Genomic DNA, 18,337 nt, shown 5'->3' with positions numbered 1-18,337 from the left:
TTGCAGTTTTTGGATGATGCATCTAAAGCTGAAGATGGCTTTAGATGCAAACCTATGTAGTCTAATAATGAAAATGTCACTTACCCAGTGTACATCTGTTCGTGGCATCAGTCGCTGAGATTCACATGGTATGCATGAGCTCGCCATCTGGTGTTGGGTCGGAGTGTTACAAGTTGTTTTTCTTCGAAGAAGTGTTTTCGAGTCACGGGACCGAGTGACTCCTCCTTCTGTGCTCATTGCGCATGGGCGTAGACTCCATCTTCGATTGTTTTCCCCGCAGAGGGTGAGGTAGGAGTTGTACTATAGTAATAGTGCCCGCGCAATGAAAAATGTAAGTATGTACCTATTAAAGGATTAAATAATATCTATACAAATGTACAAAATTGAAGGTAACTTCTGAACTGCTACAGGCTTCCGGGGAGGTGGGTGGGTCCATGTGAATCTCAGCGACTGATGCCACGAACAGATGTACACTAGGTAAGTGACATTTTCAGTTCGATGGCATCTGTCGCTGTAGATACACATGGTATGCATAGACTAGTAAGCAGTTAGTTCCCCATAAGCGGTGGTTTAGCCTGTAGGAGTAGAAGTTGTTTGAAATAGAGTTCTTAATACAGCTTGACCTACTGTAGCTTGTTGTGCGGATAGCACATCTATACAGTAGTGTTTGGTGAATGTGTGAGGCGTAGACCAAGTGGCTGCCTTACATATTTCCTGCATTGGGATGTTTCCTAAAAAGGCCATTGAAGCACCTTTTTTCCTTGTTGAATGTGCCCTGGGAGTAATGGGCAGTTGTCTTTTTGCTTTAAGGTAGCAGATTTGGATGCATTTAACTATCCATCTGGCTATACCTTGTTTTGATATTGGGTTACCTGCATGAGGTTTTTGGAATGCAATAAATAGTTGTTTAGTTTTTCTGATGTTTTTTGTTCTGTCAATGTAGTACATTAATGCTCTTTTGACAAGTAATGTATGTAGTGCTCTTTCAGCCACAGAATCTGGCTGTGGGAAAAAAACTGGTAGTTCTACCGTTTGATTTAGATGGAATGGTGAAATAACCTTTGGTAAAAATTTTGGATTAGGTCGTAGGACGACCTTATTTTTATGTATTTGTATAAAAGGCTCTTGTGTTGTGAACGCTTGAATTTCACTTACTCTTCTTAGAGATGTAATGGCGATGAGAAAGGCAACTTTCCAGGTTAGGAATTGCATTCCGCAAGAGTGCATGGGTTCGAAAGGTGGGCCCATGAGTCTTGTTAGAACCACGTTTAGGTTCCATGAAGGAACAGGTGGTGTTCTTGGTGGTATAATTCTTTTAAGCCCTTCTATGAATGCTTTGATAACTGGTATCCTATACAAGGAAGTTGAATAGGTAGTTTGCAGGTATGCAGATATTGCTGCAAGGTGTATTTTAATAGAAGAGAAGGCTAGCTTTGCTTTTTGTAAATGGAGCAAGTAATTTACTATATGTTTTGGAGTTGCGTCTAGTGGTTGTATCTGATTATGATGGCAGTACCAAACAAATCTTTTCCACTTACTTGCGTAGCAGTGTCTAGTGGATGGCCTTCTGGCCTGCTTTATGACTTCCATACACTCTTGGCTAAGTTGTAAGTGTCCGAATTCTAGGATTTCAGGAGCCAGATTGCTAGATTCAGCGATGCTGGGTCCGGGTGTCTGATCTGTTGGTTGTGTTGCGTTAACAGATCTGGTTTGTTGGGCAGTTTGATGTGTGGTACTACAGACAGATCTAGCAGTGTTGTGTACCAGGGTTGTCTTGCCCACGTTGGTGCTATTAAAATGAGTTTGAGTTTGTTTTGACTCAATTTGTTTACTAGGTAAGGAAGGAGAGGGAGAGGAGGAAAAGCGTAAGCAAATATTCCTGACCAGTTCATCCATAGGGCATTGCCTTGGGATTGCTTGTGTGGGTATCTGGACGCGAAGTTTTGGCATTTTGCGTTCTCTTTTGTTGTAAATAAGTCTATTTGTGGTGTTCCCCAGAGTGTGAAGTAGGTGTTCAGAATCTGTGGGTGGATTTCCCATTCGTGGACTTGCTGGTGATCTCGAGAGAGATTGTCTGCCAGCTGATTCTGGATCCCCGGAATAAACTGTGCTATTAGACCAATTTGATGGTGGATTGCCCACTTCCATATTTTTTGAGCTAACAAGCTTAACTGCGTTGAATGTGTTCCTCCTTGTTTGTTTAGATAATACATCGTTGTCATGTTGTCTGTTTTGACAAGGATGTATTTGTGGGTTATGATTGGTTGGAAAGCTTTTAGTGCTTGAAAAACTGCTAATAATTCTAGATGATTTATATGCAGTTTTGTTTGATGTATGTTCCATTGTCCTCTTATGTTGTGTTGATTGAGATGTGCTCCCCACCCTGTCATGGAAGCATCTGTTGTTATTACGTACTGTGGCACTGGGTCTTGGAAAGGCTGCCCTATGTTTAAATTTATACTGTTCCACCATAGAAGCGAGAGGTAAGTTTGGCGGTCTAGCAACACCAGATCTAGAAGGTGACCCTGTGCTTGAGACCACTGTGAGGCTAGGCACTGTTGTAAGGGCCTCATGTGCAGTCTTGCGTTTGGGACAATGGCTATGCATGAGGACATCATGCCTAGGAGCTGTAGTATTGTTCTTGCTTGTATTGTTTGGTTTGGAGACATGTGTTGAATGACTCTGTTGAAATTGTGGATCCTTTGTGGAGTTGGCGTTGCTACTCCTTTTGTCGTGTTTATTATGGCTCCTAGATATTGCTGTACTTTGCTTGGCAGAATGTTTGATTTTGCAAAGTTGACGGTGAACCCTAGTTTGTAGAGGGTTTGTATGACTTGATTTGTGTGGTTTGAGCATTGTGTGAGCGAACTGGTTTTGATTAGCCAGTCGTCTAGATACGGGAACACATGTATTTGCTGCCTTCTGATGTGTGCAGCGACTACTGCTAGGCATTTTGTGAATACTCTTGGAGCGGTTGTTAAACCAAAAGGCAATACTTTGAATTGGTAATGTATTCCTTTGAATACAAACCTTAGATATTTCCTGTGTGATTGGTGTATTGGTATATGGAAATATGCGTCCTTGAGGTCTAGGGTTGTCATGTAGTTGTGTTTTTTGAGCAATGGTAACACTTCTTGTAGTGTGACCATGTGAAAATGGTCTGATTTGATGAATGTGTTTACTACTCTGAGGTCTAGAATTGGTCTCAGTGTTTCGTCCTTTTTTGGTATCAAGAAGTACAGTGAATAAACTCCTGTGTTTATTTGTGTGCTTGGTACTAATTCTATTGCATCTTTTTGCAGTAGTGCTTGAACTTCTATCTCTAGAAGCTGTGAATGGGATTTTGATAAATTTTGTGATTTTGGTGGTATGTCTGGAGGGAATTGCAGGAATTCTATGCAATAACCATGTTGGATAATTGCTAGGACCCATGTGTCTGTAGTTATTTTGTGCCATGCTTCGTAATATTGACGTATCCTCCCCCCCACTGGTGTTGTGTGGGAGGGGTGAGTGACGTGTGAGTCACTGCTTGTTGGTAGTGGTTTTGGGGCTTTGAAATCTTCCTCTATTCCTAGGGAATTGCCCCCCTCTATACTGGCCCCGAAAACCTCCCCTGTACTGTCCCTGGTAGGTGGGCGGTGCGGACTGTGAGGTGCTAGCTTGTGTGGCCTGACCCCGAAACCCTCCTCTAAAAGGTGGTTTGCGGAAGGTGTTATAAGATCCTCTGCTCTGCGGGGAGTAGAGTGCGCCCATGGCCTTGGCAGTGTCAGTGTCCTTCTTGAGCTTTTCTATGGCTGTGTCGACCTCCGGACCGAACAGAAGTTTTTCGTTTACTGGCATGTTAAGCACTGCCTGCTGAATTTCTGGCTTGAATCCAGACGTTCTGAGCCATGCGTGCCTACGGATGGTAACCGACGTATTAATGGTCCTTGCGGCCGTGTCTGCTGCATCCATGGAGGAGCGTATTTGATTGTTGGAAATGTTTTGACCCTCCTCAACAACCTGTTTTGCTCTTTTTTGCAGATCTTTTGGGAGATGTTCAATGAGATGCTGCATCTCATCCCAGTGGGCTCTGTCGTATCGCGCTAGCAGCGCTTGTGAATTTGCGATGCGCCACTGGTTTGCTGCTTGGACAGCAACCCTCTTCCCGGCTGCATCGAACTTCCTGCTTTCTTTATCTGGGGGAGGTGCATCCCCAGAAGTGTGTGAATTTGCCCGTTTTCTGGCAGCCCCTACCACCACAGAATCTGGTGGCAGCTGAGAGGTGATGAATACAGGGTCCGTAGGAGGCGCCTTATACTTTTTGTCCACCCTAGGCGTCACTGCCCTACTTTTAACTGGCTCCTTGAAAATGTCCTTTGCATGGCGTAGCATGCCTGGGAGCATCGGCAGGCTTTGGTAGGAGCTGTGGGTTGAAGAGAGGGTGTTAAATAAAAAATCATCCTCCACTTGTTCCGAGTGTAGTTCCACATTATGGAATAGTGCTGCTCTAGCCACCACTTGTGAGTAGGCTGTGCTGTCTTCCAGTGGTGATGGCCTAGTTGGGTATGTGTCTGGGCTGTTATCAGACACTGGTGCGTCGTACAAGTCCCACGCATCCTGATCTTGGTCATCGTGGCTCATGGCGGTGTGAGCTGGCGAATGTGACGGGGTGTAAGTTGGCGAAGCCGGAGTTACAGGTGGAGGCGAGGGAGGAGGTGTTACCTTTTGTGCTGTTTGTTGCTGAGGAGTAAACTGAAGCGTTCTCTTGCGTTTGACAGGTGGAAGGGTACTGATTTTCCCAGTCCCCTGCTGAATAAAGATACGCTTTTGCGTGTGATCCACGTCAGTGGATTGCAGTTCTTGTTCAAATCTATGTTTCTTCATTTGTGAAGACATAGAATGTTCTTCAGTATAGGAGCCTGAAACAGGGTCTGATGTCGCTTTTTTCGGCTCCGAAAACCCTGTTGATTGTTTTTTCGGCTCCGAGGTAACCTTCCTCTTTTTCTGTGCCGAAAATTCTTGGCCTCTATGGTCTTCGGCGCCACTGTCTCGGCGTCGATCCGTGTCGACACCGAACTCTCGGTGTCGATGCTTCTGTTTAGCACTCTCTCGGTCCCGAGGAGGCTGCGTGCCGGTGTCTCGACCGAAGTCGGACGATCTCGACACTGAATGGGCCTTTTTCGGTGCCGATTGTTGGTCACCGAGAATTTGGGTGGAGCCATGGCCGGTTGGCAGTGGCGTCCCCTGGGCCTTCTTTCCTTTTTTAAGTTCTGATCTCGACGTCTTACTCACAGTTTTTGTAGAGTCTAGCTCGTCGGAGTCTGAATCCTGGATGGAAAAGGATTCCTCCTGTTCCTCTTCTGTCTCGAACGGTCGACGCTCCTTTGGCGTGGACGCCATCTGCAGTCTTCTCGCTCGACGGTCGCGCAGAGTTTTTCGGGACCGGAACGCCCGACAGGCCTCACAGGATTTTTCGCTGTGCTCGGGTGACAGGCACAGGTTACAGACCGAGTGTAGGTCCGTATAAGGATATTTGTTGTGGCATTCGGGGCAGAATCGAAACGGGGTCTGTTCCATCGGCGTTGTTCTCCACGCGGTCGGGCCGACTAGGCCCCGACGGGGTGCCGAAATCTACCCCGAAGGGCACCGAAGCGCTTCGATGTTCAACGCGTCGTCGTATGTGTCTATCTCGAACCGGATCGCAACGATACCGTCGAAAATCTTCCGTTTTCAGCTATCTTTCCGTTCCGAAACCCGGAGCGACAGGAACACGTCCGAACCCGATGGCGGAAAGAAAACAATCGAAGATGGAGTCGACGCCCATGCGCAATGAGCACAGAAGGAGGAGTCACTCGGTCCCGTGACTCGAAAACACTTCTTCGAAGAAAAACAACTTGTAACACTCCGACCCAACACCAGATGGCGAGCTCATGCATACCATGTGTATCTACAGCGACAGATGCCATCGAACACTCCATTGTACTTGCTTTGAGAAAAAGGAGAAGGTTTGCAATCACTGTCTCTGTTTTGCAGTTCTCCAAGACATCCTCTGTAGCAGCCAGGGTTTTGCGAGCAAAAGGCAAACCCATGACCTTGTCCTGAATATTTCTTTGGGGATTTGAGTTCCTGAGCTACGAAAGGCTGCAACCCTAAAATGAAGTAGAAGCTGAAAATCACTGCACACAAAGACCAAATACAGGAGCATTGAAACCCTAAATACTGTATAGCACTAATAGCTTGTATATACCTACTTTACTTTATGCAAAGAAAAAATAAAGTACGTTTTAAAAAAGAGGATCCTAGCACCTTCTGGGCACAGGTTACAACCTAAATGTATTATCCCTCCCTTACACCAGCTGAGAGTCTAGGTTAGCACTGGTCAGATCTCAGTAGTTTGACACCAAATTCAGTGGCTCATTACTCCAGCCTCCCAAATGGTTAAATCAGCGGTTCCACTTTTCTGTACTTAGGCTAACTTCCACCAGCCTATGGAACTAGAACCTGTGTCACAGGTGTGGCTGTCTCCTAGTCAGGAAAGGGGAACAGGGGCACCGTGCAGGCACAGGATGAAAGATACAGGCTCAACCTTCTCAATTTGTGAAAGTGACTGAGCAGTTCTACAAAATCCCGGAAGAACAGCTTTTCTCCACGCTCATCGACAACCAATCCACCTTCTCCCCTGACCCCAACGACCCAGCCCTCAGCCTCACGAACTGGATCACCAACTGCGCAGACAACCTCGCTCCCCTCAGACGCCTTTAAAGACAGTCCAACACCAAAAAACCTCTCTGGTTCTCTGACACCCTTAAGGAATCAAAGAAAACTTGTCGTACCCTCGAGAAAGCCTGGCGTAAGGACCACACCGCAGACAACATGACTGCCCTCAAGAACGCTACCCGCGAACACCACCACCTGATCCGCACAGCCAAAAGGAATTTCTTCACAGACAGACTGGACAAAAACAGCCACAACAGCAGAGAACTCTTCAACATTGTAAAAGAGCTCTCCAACCCCAACGCCAACGCCATCACGCCCTCACAAGACCTGTGCAACTCCCTCGCCACCTTCTTCCATCGTAAGATCACCGACCTACACGACAGCTTCGGACACCAGACCAAGCCGACCACCACTGAACCCACACCCCCAGCCATCACCCTCAACGCCTGGACCCACATCAACACAGAAGAGACCAAAACCACCATGAACTCAATCCACTCCGGTGCCCCCTCGAACCCCTGCCCACACTTCATCTTCAATAAAGCCGACGACATCATCGCCCCGCACCTCCAGACCATCATCAACTCCTCGTTTCTTCTGCCACCTTCCCCGAGAGCTGGAAACACGCTGAAGTCAACGCCCTACTGAAGAAACCTACGGCTGACCCAAGCGACCTGAAGAACTTCCGCCCCATCTCGCTCCTCCCCTTCCCTGCCAAAGTCATAGAGAAGACCGTCAACAAGCAGCTTACCAACTTCCTTGAAGACAACAACCTTCTCGACCCCTCTCAATCCGGATTCCGAGCCAACCACAGCACTGAAACCGCCCTCATCTCAGTCACAGACGACATCAGAACCCTGATGGACAACGGTGAAACAGTCGCCCTCATCCTCCTCGACCTCTCGGCTGCCTTCGACACCGTCTGTCACCGCACCCTAATAACCCGCCTCCGCTCCACCGGGATCCAAGGCCAGGCCCTGGACTGGATCGCCTCCTTCCTCTCCAACCGCTCTCAAAGAGTCTACCTCCCTTCTTTTCGCTCAGACCCCACCGAGATCATTTGCGGCGTCCCACAAGGCTCCTCGCTCAGCCCGACACTCTTCAATGTCTACATGAGCCCCCTCGCTGACATCGTACGCAAACACAGCATCATCATCACCTCCTACGCCGACGACACTCAACTGATACTCTCCCTCACCAAGGACCCCACCAGAGCAAAGACCAACCTGCAAGATGGAATGAAGGATGTCGCAGATTGGATGAAACTCAGCCGTGTGAAACTGAACTCAGACAAAACGGAAGTCCTCATCCTCGGTAACACCCCGACCGCCTGGGACGACTCCTGGTGGCCCACGGCTCTTGGCACCGCACCGACCCCCTCAGACCACGCACGCAACCTCGGCTTCATCTTGGACCCACTTCTCACCATGACCAAACAAGTCAACGCCGTATCCTCCTCCTGCTTCCTCACCCTCCGCATGCTCCGGAAGATCTTCCGCTGGATCCCCGCCGACACCAGAAAGACCGTGACCCACGCCCTCGTCACAAGCCGCCTGGACTACGGCAACACCCTTTACGCTGGGACCATCGCAAAACTCCAGAAACGTCTGCAACGAATTCAAAACGCCCCCGCCCGCCTCATCCTCGACATACCCCGCAACAGCCACATCTCCGCCCACCTGAGACACCTGCACTGGCTTCCCGTCAGCAAAAGGATCACCTTCCGTCTCCTCACCCACGCACACAAAGCCCTCCACAACAAGGGACCAGAATACCTCAACCGTCGCCTCAGCTTCTACGCTCCCACCCGTCTTCTCCGCTCCACCAGCCTCGCTCTCGCCACCGTCCCTCGCATCCGCCGCTCCACTGCGGGTGGGAGGTCCTTCTCCTACCTGGCGGCCAAGACATGGAACACCCTCCCCACCATCCTCAGGACCACCCAGGACCACTCCGCATTCCGGAGACTCCTCAAGACCTGGCTCTTCAAGCAGCAGTAACCCCTTCCCCCTAGCGCCTTGAGACCCACACGGGTGAGTAGCGCGCTTTATAAATGTTAATGATTTGATTTGATTTGATTCAACAAGGATGTTTTTTTTGCTTTTCATGTATCTCAAGGCTTCTAGGCAATGTCAGTCCATCATGCTGTCCTTGTCCTCGACCTTTCAGTCAAGCAGGCCTGTGATGATATTCATAAGGATCAGGCACTCCTCTTGGCAATCAAAGTCCAGCTTTGCTGCAGGCAGGCGGCTAAAACTTCTTTCACTCCCAGGTGAAAGTAGAAAGGTGACTCTAAAGACGTTCTCCGACTTAGACCCAGTCTGGAGGGAGAATAGCAATCAAGATGAAGTTCCACTCCTGATACAAGGTTTTCTAATTCTGCAATAGCTTCCTTGGGTTCAGATGATAAAGCAGGAAACAAGAACAGCCTAGAGATCCTGTAATTATGCTGCACTAGTAGTTTAAGAGGCCTGCTGAACATATTTGAGGGTCCACTTCTTTCAAGTGTCCGCAAAGACTAGTTCTGGCTGGCTCACATATTATGTGTACTATACAAGATCTACTATGGGAGTAGCCTGGATACCTCCCTCACCAAGCCTGAAATGGACATTGCAAACTCAGCACAGAGGAGACTACTGTTTTGTGCTGCACTCACTAATCCATTCATTGCTCATAAATTCCCAACTGTGCAACATTCATCCTTCAAAAATGTTCCAGACCCAAGAAAATCAAAGAACCTCAATTAAGGTGTCTGAGTTGACATTTACAGGGGCATAGGTAAAAAGGGACATGACCTTTACTAGGATTCGCACAGCTGCCACTGTCAGTCACGACCCAGCTTGGATTAAGTTGGCTGTAGCCACCCTCACATAGAACGGGACTATATTTTGGGTGGCTCATTCTACTTTGACATCTGAGCATACGCTAAAGAAGTAAAACACAGAGACCAACACTAATGGATTTGCAGCACTGTTGTTCCAGCGCAGGGGGATACAGGACCTCATACAGGACATCGTAGCTTCACAAATCCATGAAGAAGACATTTGTTACAACCCTCTTGTCTCCTTGATTTGTCCCTAAAGGAATTGTTAGACCTTTTGCCTATAACCCTCCCGCTTGCTGAATTCGTTTTTGTTGGCTTTAGGTCTCTGTGCACTTTACCACTGCTAACCAGTGCTAAAGCATCTGTGCTCTCTCCCTTAAACATGGTAAAATTAGCCTACACCTAATTGGCCCATTTACTTTACTTGTAAGCCCTTAGTAAATGGTACTACATGTGCCCGGCGCCTGTAAATTAATGGTACCAGAGGGTCTGCAGTACTCATGCCACCACGAAGGTGGCCCTTTGAAAAATGCTCCAGGCCTGCCACTGTAGCCTATAGGGCAGTTTCAAACAGCCACTTTGCCCTGGCCTGGCTAAAACCTTTCTTTTTAAAACCTACAAGTCACCTCTCTGGTGGGCCCTTAAGGCTCATTGGGCAGGGTTCAAAGTATTTAAAACGTGGGACATGTATGTTTACACATGTGTTAAAGGTGGTGGTTAAATTGTTTTTCACTGTTGTAAGGTCTAACTCTCCCAAGTGCCAACGTTAGATTGGGAGTTGATAGAAAAATAATGTTTACACTCAAAGGTAGTACCTATTTTAGACCGTTGGTATTTTCTTGCCCTAACCTAATATGCCTCTCTGACAGTGGTTTGAGTCACATGCTTGTGAATGTTTTTTCTTTCTGTGGGATGCGTATTCCTTTCAGACCTGGGGACAAAGTGGGCTTTTGTGGACAGGATGGACCACTCTGCCAGGGCGATTGTGATGGGGCTTTACCCAACCCTACTCACACTTCAAAATGCCTTGCCTTCAGCACACACAAAGGAACATGACCCCAGCCTTTTGTTACCATAGACAGTGAGGAGCCAAGCCCAGGAAGGACAGGGAAATGCTCAGAACTAGTTTGGGAATAGGCCAGGGGTTGTCCCCATGCGAAGGCTAGCATTGGGAATAAAAAGTGGCACCCTCAGTCCCCACTTCAGATCACTCCTGGACCTGTGGAAGATTCAGATAAAGGACTGTCCTGCTGTTAGAAGGTCTGCTTGGCTGCACTGCTATTTGAGGAAAGCAGACTGGACCTGCTCCCTTAAGCCCAGAACCAACACAGTTACTCCAAGGGATAACTGGCTAGCCTCCAGGGACACAACAAGCTTCCAGAGGCCTCCCTGTAACTGACCAGCACCAACTGGACCTGCCTGAGCCCTTCTGCTGGCTCTGCATGGAGTCCTGATACCCAAGAGGTGCCCCTTAGGTCCTGGATGCTTACTTAGCATCAGAGTGTACTCCTACTGAAGAAAAGGTTAAACATCCTGAAGTTTAGTGCTCCTCATGATCACAAATTGGACTATTCACGCAACAACTCTGCTGCCCATGACGACAATCATCCCGAAGTTCCAGTAAGACTGTCTCTTTGCACCAACAGCGACTGTCCACAATGACCGACGCTGTGAGCCCTGCGCTTTGCACCAACAGCGACGATCCACTCCTATGACACTCCAGCAACCGGATCTTCACACTACAGCAAGGACCGTCTGCAACGCTCGACCTGTTCTTCTGATTGTTGAAAGCATCTTCCTTGTGGCCTCCTTCAAAGTGAGCAGAACTCTTTGTGCCGGACTTGAGAAGGTAATTCTTCAGCGGGACGAACTGGTCTCTGTATCTGACTAGCGCTCCATTGCGGTCGGCCTTAACTCGTGACTTTCTCTCAGTCTAGGACAACCAGATAAGTATGAGTGGTGCTGTCTGCTTCTTGGTTCTATTTTCACTAAAAGAAAATGTAAAAATGAGTATCTCCAGTTCTGATTGGATAATTGCCGTTCTTGTATAATTTTATTTATTAAAATGTACTCTATTTTTCTAAATTGGTTTGGGATTTTTCTTGTGTTGTACTTTATTACTATTTGAGTGCTGCAAAATTACTTCATGTGTTGTTTCTAAGTTAAGCCTAACAACATTTGTGCCAAGGTACCAGAGGGTTAAGCACAATTTAAATAATGGCATTTTTGTGGTTCACACTGACAAGGATTGTGTTCATTATTTGAGTGGGGTGTCCACCCTTCTCATCTAATAACCTAAGTTCTTACAGGAGGAAAGAGGGTCTTTACTTTGACCCAAGATCCTATAACTATTGCTGATTCAGCCATTAGATTTCCAATGAAAGTAAACAGACCATCCGTCAGAGCACACTATTTTGTAACAACAGCCTGCAACAATGTTGGCTCTGAATGCAGTCCCATTCAGTTGCTCAGTTACAGATTCCTCTACAGACACAATGGGTTCTGAATAATCTAAAGGTGCAAACCTAATAAAATGACAGTAAGAAACATGTTTAGGAGGGAGCCCAAAACCAACGCCTGCATTACTTAAACATTACAAATGAAATGTTCCACATAGATGCAGTCTGTACTGACCGTCCACTGTTGCAGAATCAGACTCCAGGTCATTACTTGTATTTTTGGAGGAGTCTTCCATTGAGCAGAGCTGCTTTGTTGGCAAAGACAGCTAATTCAGTATTTTATAGGTCAGTTATTAGTTAAACACAAAGTCGAACAAGACAAAGGGACTGATACCAATGCTGAACTCTTTTCTTTTGATTTTTCAAACCTGTCACATGCTTTTTTCAGTAGGTATATGTGGCATATGAAGAATCGATCATTCAAAGAAGGACAAGTCTATAGCACCTTCCTCTCTCAACTGACACTCTCGTGAGGTTTTGATTGTTTCTGCAGCCAGATACAGCTAGATGTCTACCTAGAAGGCCTCAGGAAAGAGTAATTTAACCTCCAATTGAAAGGGTGTGTCATTGAGCCAATCGACATCTTGGTGGATTTGTTTGGGAAGCATGCTCAATCTCAGAGTACTCTGGAAATGTTTAGCAGGAGAACTCACTTGTGGTCATCGTCATGTTCAATAGGTAGTCTGATGTGGCTGCATTCTAAATCTTGTGACTGGATGCTTCCCAACAAGTAGTGCCAAGTGCACACACATAATGGGCTTTCTTCCTTAATGTTTAGATGCGGGCCTGTAATAGAGAAGTTGGCCGTCAAACTGTCACTGCTAGGAAATGCCAAACAGGTAAGGTGCCCGGTCACAAACTTCACAATAAATGCGCTAGGTGCAGTGCGGTCAGGAAGTTAATGGTCTAATATGGAACCCGATCTATCTTTGATATGGAGAGGAATCTTTTCTTCAATGACACTAAAGTATTCCCACACACGAAGAACAGGAACTTAACTAATAGAAATCTCTCGGGAAAGACAAGCAAACGTGGTGTGGCTCAGCTGTCAAGAACACATTTTTTTGCCATACACACTGCTTGAACCCGTTCTTCAGTTGAAATTGGGAGTCATATTTAGATTTAAATGCCCAAATAGAATTTGAAAAAAACAGAATGGCAAACAATTTTGTCAGGAAGGAGAAACCGCAAAATTACTCAGAATGATGGAGGGTCCTGAGAAACCATTTCCCTTTGTCGAGTCCAAAACTTGGAGAGAAAAAAACGCACAACAGCACTGCAAGAGCATTTGACCGTTCACAAATAGGGGGTGAATTCTGATACAATGAGTAGAATTCCTGCACTGGGCCCTCTGCAAACCAATTAAAGTGACGTGATATATTCCGTAAATCCTTTTCCAGTCCTGCATTTTAGAAAGGAAACCAGAACAATTAAAATACTACATTCTCTACCACTTCCCGTTATCCCATTCTATTCCCTACCACTGTCAACAGCCAGTGCTCCTACTTCCTTACAACTCCCTAAAACTAATGTTCCTACTCTCCACAATGGGCGTTCCTATTTTACTCTTCACCACAGCCAGTACTCCTAAACACCAACTTGCATCTCTCCCATGAAGGATAGTTCTTCTCCATTAAATACCACCCACCATGCGTGTGTACACACACATACACACCCACACCCTCCTTCAGTCAGATATTGTAGTGGGAGTGTTTCTATGATACACATTCATGGAGGTACCTCAAATGATTCTGTCTCTACAAAGGAGTCACGTAGTCCAGTCCATCCAAGCAGAAGCCTTAAGCCAACATCCATGGGATGCATATTCAGGTCTCCTCCTAGTATTAGCATATCAGCTCCCTTTGAAGTGTGGCTGAAACAGAAGAACAAAATTCAATACCAGAAAAAGAAGTCACAGTCATACACTTGCATACATTGCCAGTAATCTCACATCAGCCATCAGAGGTAGGAGTCTCAAGCTGTGCCCCAGAATCAACATTTCTACACCAAACGTCAGAGGCAACTCCAACTCACCATTCCCCCCAAAATAGCACTTCTGTAGCCAAAACTGCCTTCTCTCGTGGAAATGCTGCGAGTTCCACCAAAGATATCCGCTTTCTCACCACTGCAGCAAAAAGAACTGCATCAGATGTTTCTGAGTGTTTGTTTCAAAAGTGAGACCTTTTTAGCAATGCACCAGAATCCTTTACAAGAAACACTTTACCATTGTGCCTCACAATCAGAAAATCCTTCACATCAGACAAATCTTACTTTATACCTCACACGAGCACTGATATAAACACCACCACAAACACTTTAGCTACACCATCCCAGCACAACTACTGTTCTTGTAACTCCTACAAATAATCTTGTATCACCTTTTACAATCAGTGCAAACGAACAATAAGCTACAAGCAGCTCTCGGTCACCCACAACAGTCAGTGGACCTATGCTCAACCTTGCAGCTAGCGCTGCTGCTATAAATCATACTGATCATCCATTTCACTGTACGTGGTGCTTCATATGGTCGCATAAACAATCCCGTTAGCCTCTACCCACAACACAAATTCTTACAATACAACCTACTATTTGACTACAGTTGACCCTCTTTCGGCCATACAAACTGTGCACCTCTCCCACACTTTACACGTTATGAGTTTCTGAGCTAATCTACTACATAGTTACACTCACTCCCACAGAAAGCACACTCATACAATCAGCCAGTTAAAATGTCAAAGCCTGCACTTGCCACAGCTTACATTCTTACAACATGTTGTCTGAGGTACAGCCGGGCAGTAGAAGGAGATTCTTGTGTTATGACACATAGTTAAGAGATGTACAGAGATGGTTTTGCTCGGGGATCCGGTTCACAAGTACTCCGGTCGGCTCAGGAATGTTTTTTCTGAAGGAAAAGTATAGTGTGTACATTGTGTAGGCTGCTAGACCTAAACATATCTGCACGTAACTACTAAAGAAGCCCCAGTCTTAAAGCAGATCATTTGTGGAAGTGCACCACATGTTGAATGGCTTTCAGTAGGAACCTTCTGGTGCTTTTGTCTTAAGAGTTTTGTTTGTGCCTATTATATTACAACTTTGCAATGTACATAACTGTTGGTCAGTTTCTGTTCTTTTAAATTTCCATGAATGTTTGAGACATTTAAAAAAAAAAAAAAAAGTAAAATAAAAAACATTCTTACGGCATGCATCAAGCCTAAACTCCAACACCATTGTTGGAGCCAACAGTCCAGCTGTCTGTGACAGCTAGTCATCTTACAACATCAATACCTCCATGCCGAACAGTTTCACGTGATTTTTCAAGTGAAAAATATAAAACGTTGAGATCAATTTTGCGAGTAATCTTGATTGGAACAATCCTGGGTCCCTATTTTTTTTTACCAGCTCTGCCAAACATCTCAACCATTTTTCCATTATTTTTACATAAAGTTACCCTTGGCTAGACCTGTTCTTATCTCCATCACTAGCCCATGTTTTAAGCGTTGTCCTTTATACAATTCTAGCCTCAATCTATCCTTTACAATAACAAAAAGATCACACCATATCCAACGCTACACATTAATACTGCCCTAACTCCAATTCTGGTCTAAATCATTTCCTCATGTTTTTAGTCAATTGCTTTTGTTGTAATTTTTTACCCAAGGACTGTTGTATCCGAAGATTTTTCTCCTCAACGATGGCAATACCAACACCATCTAAGACTATCATTCCTCAGATACCTGTGATAGCCAGCACGTGTCTAATCCAAAACAACTAGTGCTCCTAAGCTAGCTATGAAGTGAGGGTTTCTAGTCCCTGGTCATCACTTCAGCCAGTTCTTTTCCATCAAACACACACATACACATTGCATTATAAAGAGCTCCAATGAACACCGCTGAGAAAATGCCTTCACCCTGCGGGAGATATGGCCTGTAAACCCTGGGGAAGTCCCAGTGACACAGAGGGACTTGCTCGGTGGAAACCTCGGGCACCCCCGAAGCTCTGCATGAGTTGATGTATACTGTGTGCTCACTTTATGAACTGGGCCAGCTCCCAAGCCTGTAGAACTCTGTGAGGAAGGTAGGAGTCCTTCTCGCGGCAGTACTCTGCATGAAGCTAGGAGAGGATGAAAAAGTTACATGAGGGAGCGAAATATACACTAAGAAAGCAACATTCAGTGCAGCAGTCAACTGCAGTCTACAAACTACAAATACATGTGCATGCATGCAAGCTCAGCACAGGCAGCACTAGTGCAACTGTGTAATTTTCCTGACACAAGGACGAAGCACTGCAAGTTTCCCTTATCCACAGAGGATGTTAAGACCCTTCAAAGGAAGTGCAACTAGAATACCCACACAAAACATGTCTGCAGACGCACATGTTTAGGACTAACAGAAGAACAGGACAGGCACAGCAGTGGCAGAGAAATAGATCTGCTCCGAGTGATGAAAAAGCAGTACCAAGGCAGGGCAGCAGTTTGCATTTGTCCTGGTCGGTGCAGGACAGAGAAAACACATGACTCTTAAGAATATGCTTTGTGTTCAGATCTGGACATATCCTTCCTTAGGTCAGAGACGGAACCTGCCACAAAGTAGTATGGTGTGTTTTGGTCTGGATAATACATAGGTTGGGTCAGGCTTGACAAGGGGTGAAAGGCCAAAAAGAGGGATTCAGAGATTAAATATGATCACTCAGACCCATAGCTGTCTTGAATTTAAGATCCAACCCTTGCGCCAAATATTCAGTCAGCCTGCACACATCAACAGCAACTGTGGAGAAATTAAACACAGAGGCTCTCGTTACAAGTTAAGCGGAATAGGCGAGAATTTACCACACATGGTAAATATCATTACCGTGGATTGAGGATTTTACCACATTTCATAAATACCTCCTATTCCAACTTTTTAACTTGCAAATGAGGCATAATATGCAGAATGTTTTGCCTTTTTTTACAGGACTTTCCCCTGATAAATTTTGGCAGGTTCGAGTTCCTGGAAAATGTAAGTGAAAAACTGCGAGTATGTGATCATTTTCATACAGCACATAATTACGATTCCTGTGCAAACACCTATTTGCACAGGAGTTAGAATTTAGCCCTGTACTTGTAATCAGGCCACAAGTTCCACGTAAGTTGGTACAGTTCTACATAATTAATGTAACAAATGTGAAAACAGACAGTGAGGCCAGTAAATCGGGATTTTCACACAGCACATAATAACGATCCCTGTGCAAACACCTGTTTGCACAGGAGTTAGAATGTAGTCCTGTACTTGTAATCAGGCCACAAGTTCCACGTAAGTTGGTACAGATCCAAATAATTAATGTTACAAATGTGAAAACAGACCGTGAGGCCAGTAAATCGGGAAAAATGCATTGATTTGGTGGCATTAGAGGAAATGGTGCTAGAATATACTGCCCTGGCTTTGGTCCAGGGATGTACTACTCCCCAGGAAAAATGAACAAGGCCCAGAGGGACTGCTGAAGTAGGTATGGTACGGAACCACTTCACAATGGGATACGTAAAAAACAAGGTGTACAGATTGAGCAATAATACGGGACAGACCAATTCCAAACCGTCACCCTGAGTGCCCATTGTTTTAAAGCATGAAAGTACCTAGGGGCCTACAATGGCAATGATGACCATTTAAGCAGCGGTATAAGAGGCAAACAGGGATTCCACATAATTGGCCCCTAGAGGAGATAAGCCTTAGCAAAGCTTACCCAGCTTCTTACCCAAAAACAAAATTGTACATACTATCAAATCAACTGGATTAAGAAGGTGTTTAACTGACCAGGAATAAAATATAGGATGCATAAAGACAAATATACATCTGTTAAGATGTGAACAGGTAAAATTGAGTCGATAGCCACAATTGTAATGCTTTCCATGCTGCATGTAGCATAACAGCATACATGGTTGGTCATGGCGTAGAACCATAAACCTGTAGAGAAACACACCGGACCTCGAGATCTTCCTAACAAATCAAGGTCCCAGCTACTTTTGAACAAGACAGAATAAAGGTTTCTAATTTACTCCCATGTACAGAAGATCCCCCTGGGCTATAGGAAAAAAAGAAAGGCTGGGACTATATACAGAACAAAAACACAGATCCACGCCTTGTCTATGTAATGTACTGTAAGAAATGGGAAAAGCTGGTGCCTATACTGGATAAAGCATTGGTCTACGCTATGATTAGATAGTGGTCCAAGCGGAACAATTTACCCTATCAAATTCAGAATTGCTAATAATTATAGTATTTCATAATATCCATAATACAGTCTTTGTTTGGTGTGTTTATTAAGAATCATTTAAATACGCCCAAACTTCCAAATGCCAAATGAGCGTGCAGGAGTAACAAGAGTC

The 18,337-nt window shown here is 45.5% G+C and overlaps 1 protein-coding gene across 1 annotated transcript in view; it reads right to left on the bottom strand.

The window, feature by feature from the left end:
* The window catches only part of SMPD2 (sphingomyelin phosphodiesterase 2), a 136,641-nt gene that overhangs the window by 38,371 nt on the left and 79,933 nt on the right, over positions 1-18,337 (bottom strand). Inside the window, exons 7-8 of the mRNA XM_069238775.1 lie at positions 16,007-16,089; positions 13,720-13,852 (exon numbers count right to left, since the gene is read on the bottom strand). Of these exons, the coding sequence (XP_069094876.1) occupies positions 13,720-13,852; positions 16,007-16,089 (216 nt within the window). The remainder of the gene's footprint in view (positions 1-13,719; positions 13,853-16,006; positions 16,090-18,337) is intronic.

This window comes from Pleurodeles waltl, chromosome 6, assembly GCF_031143425.1.
Source record: "Pleurodeles waltl isolate 20211129_DDA chromosome 6, aPleWal1.hap1.20221129, whole genome shotgun sequence".
Classification (NCBI taxonomy): Eukaryota; Metazoa; Chordata; class Amphibia; order Caudata; family Salamandridae; genus Pleurodeles; species Pleurodeles waltl.
Note: the sequence above shows the minus strand (reverse complement) of the source record. Positions and strands in the feature narration are given on the sequence as shown.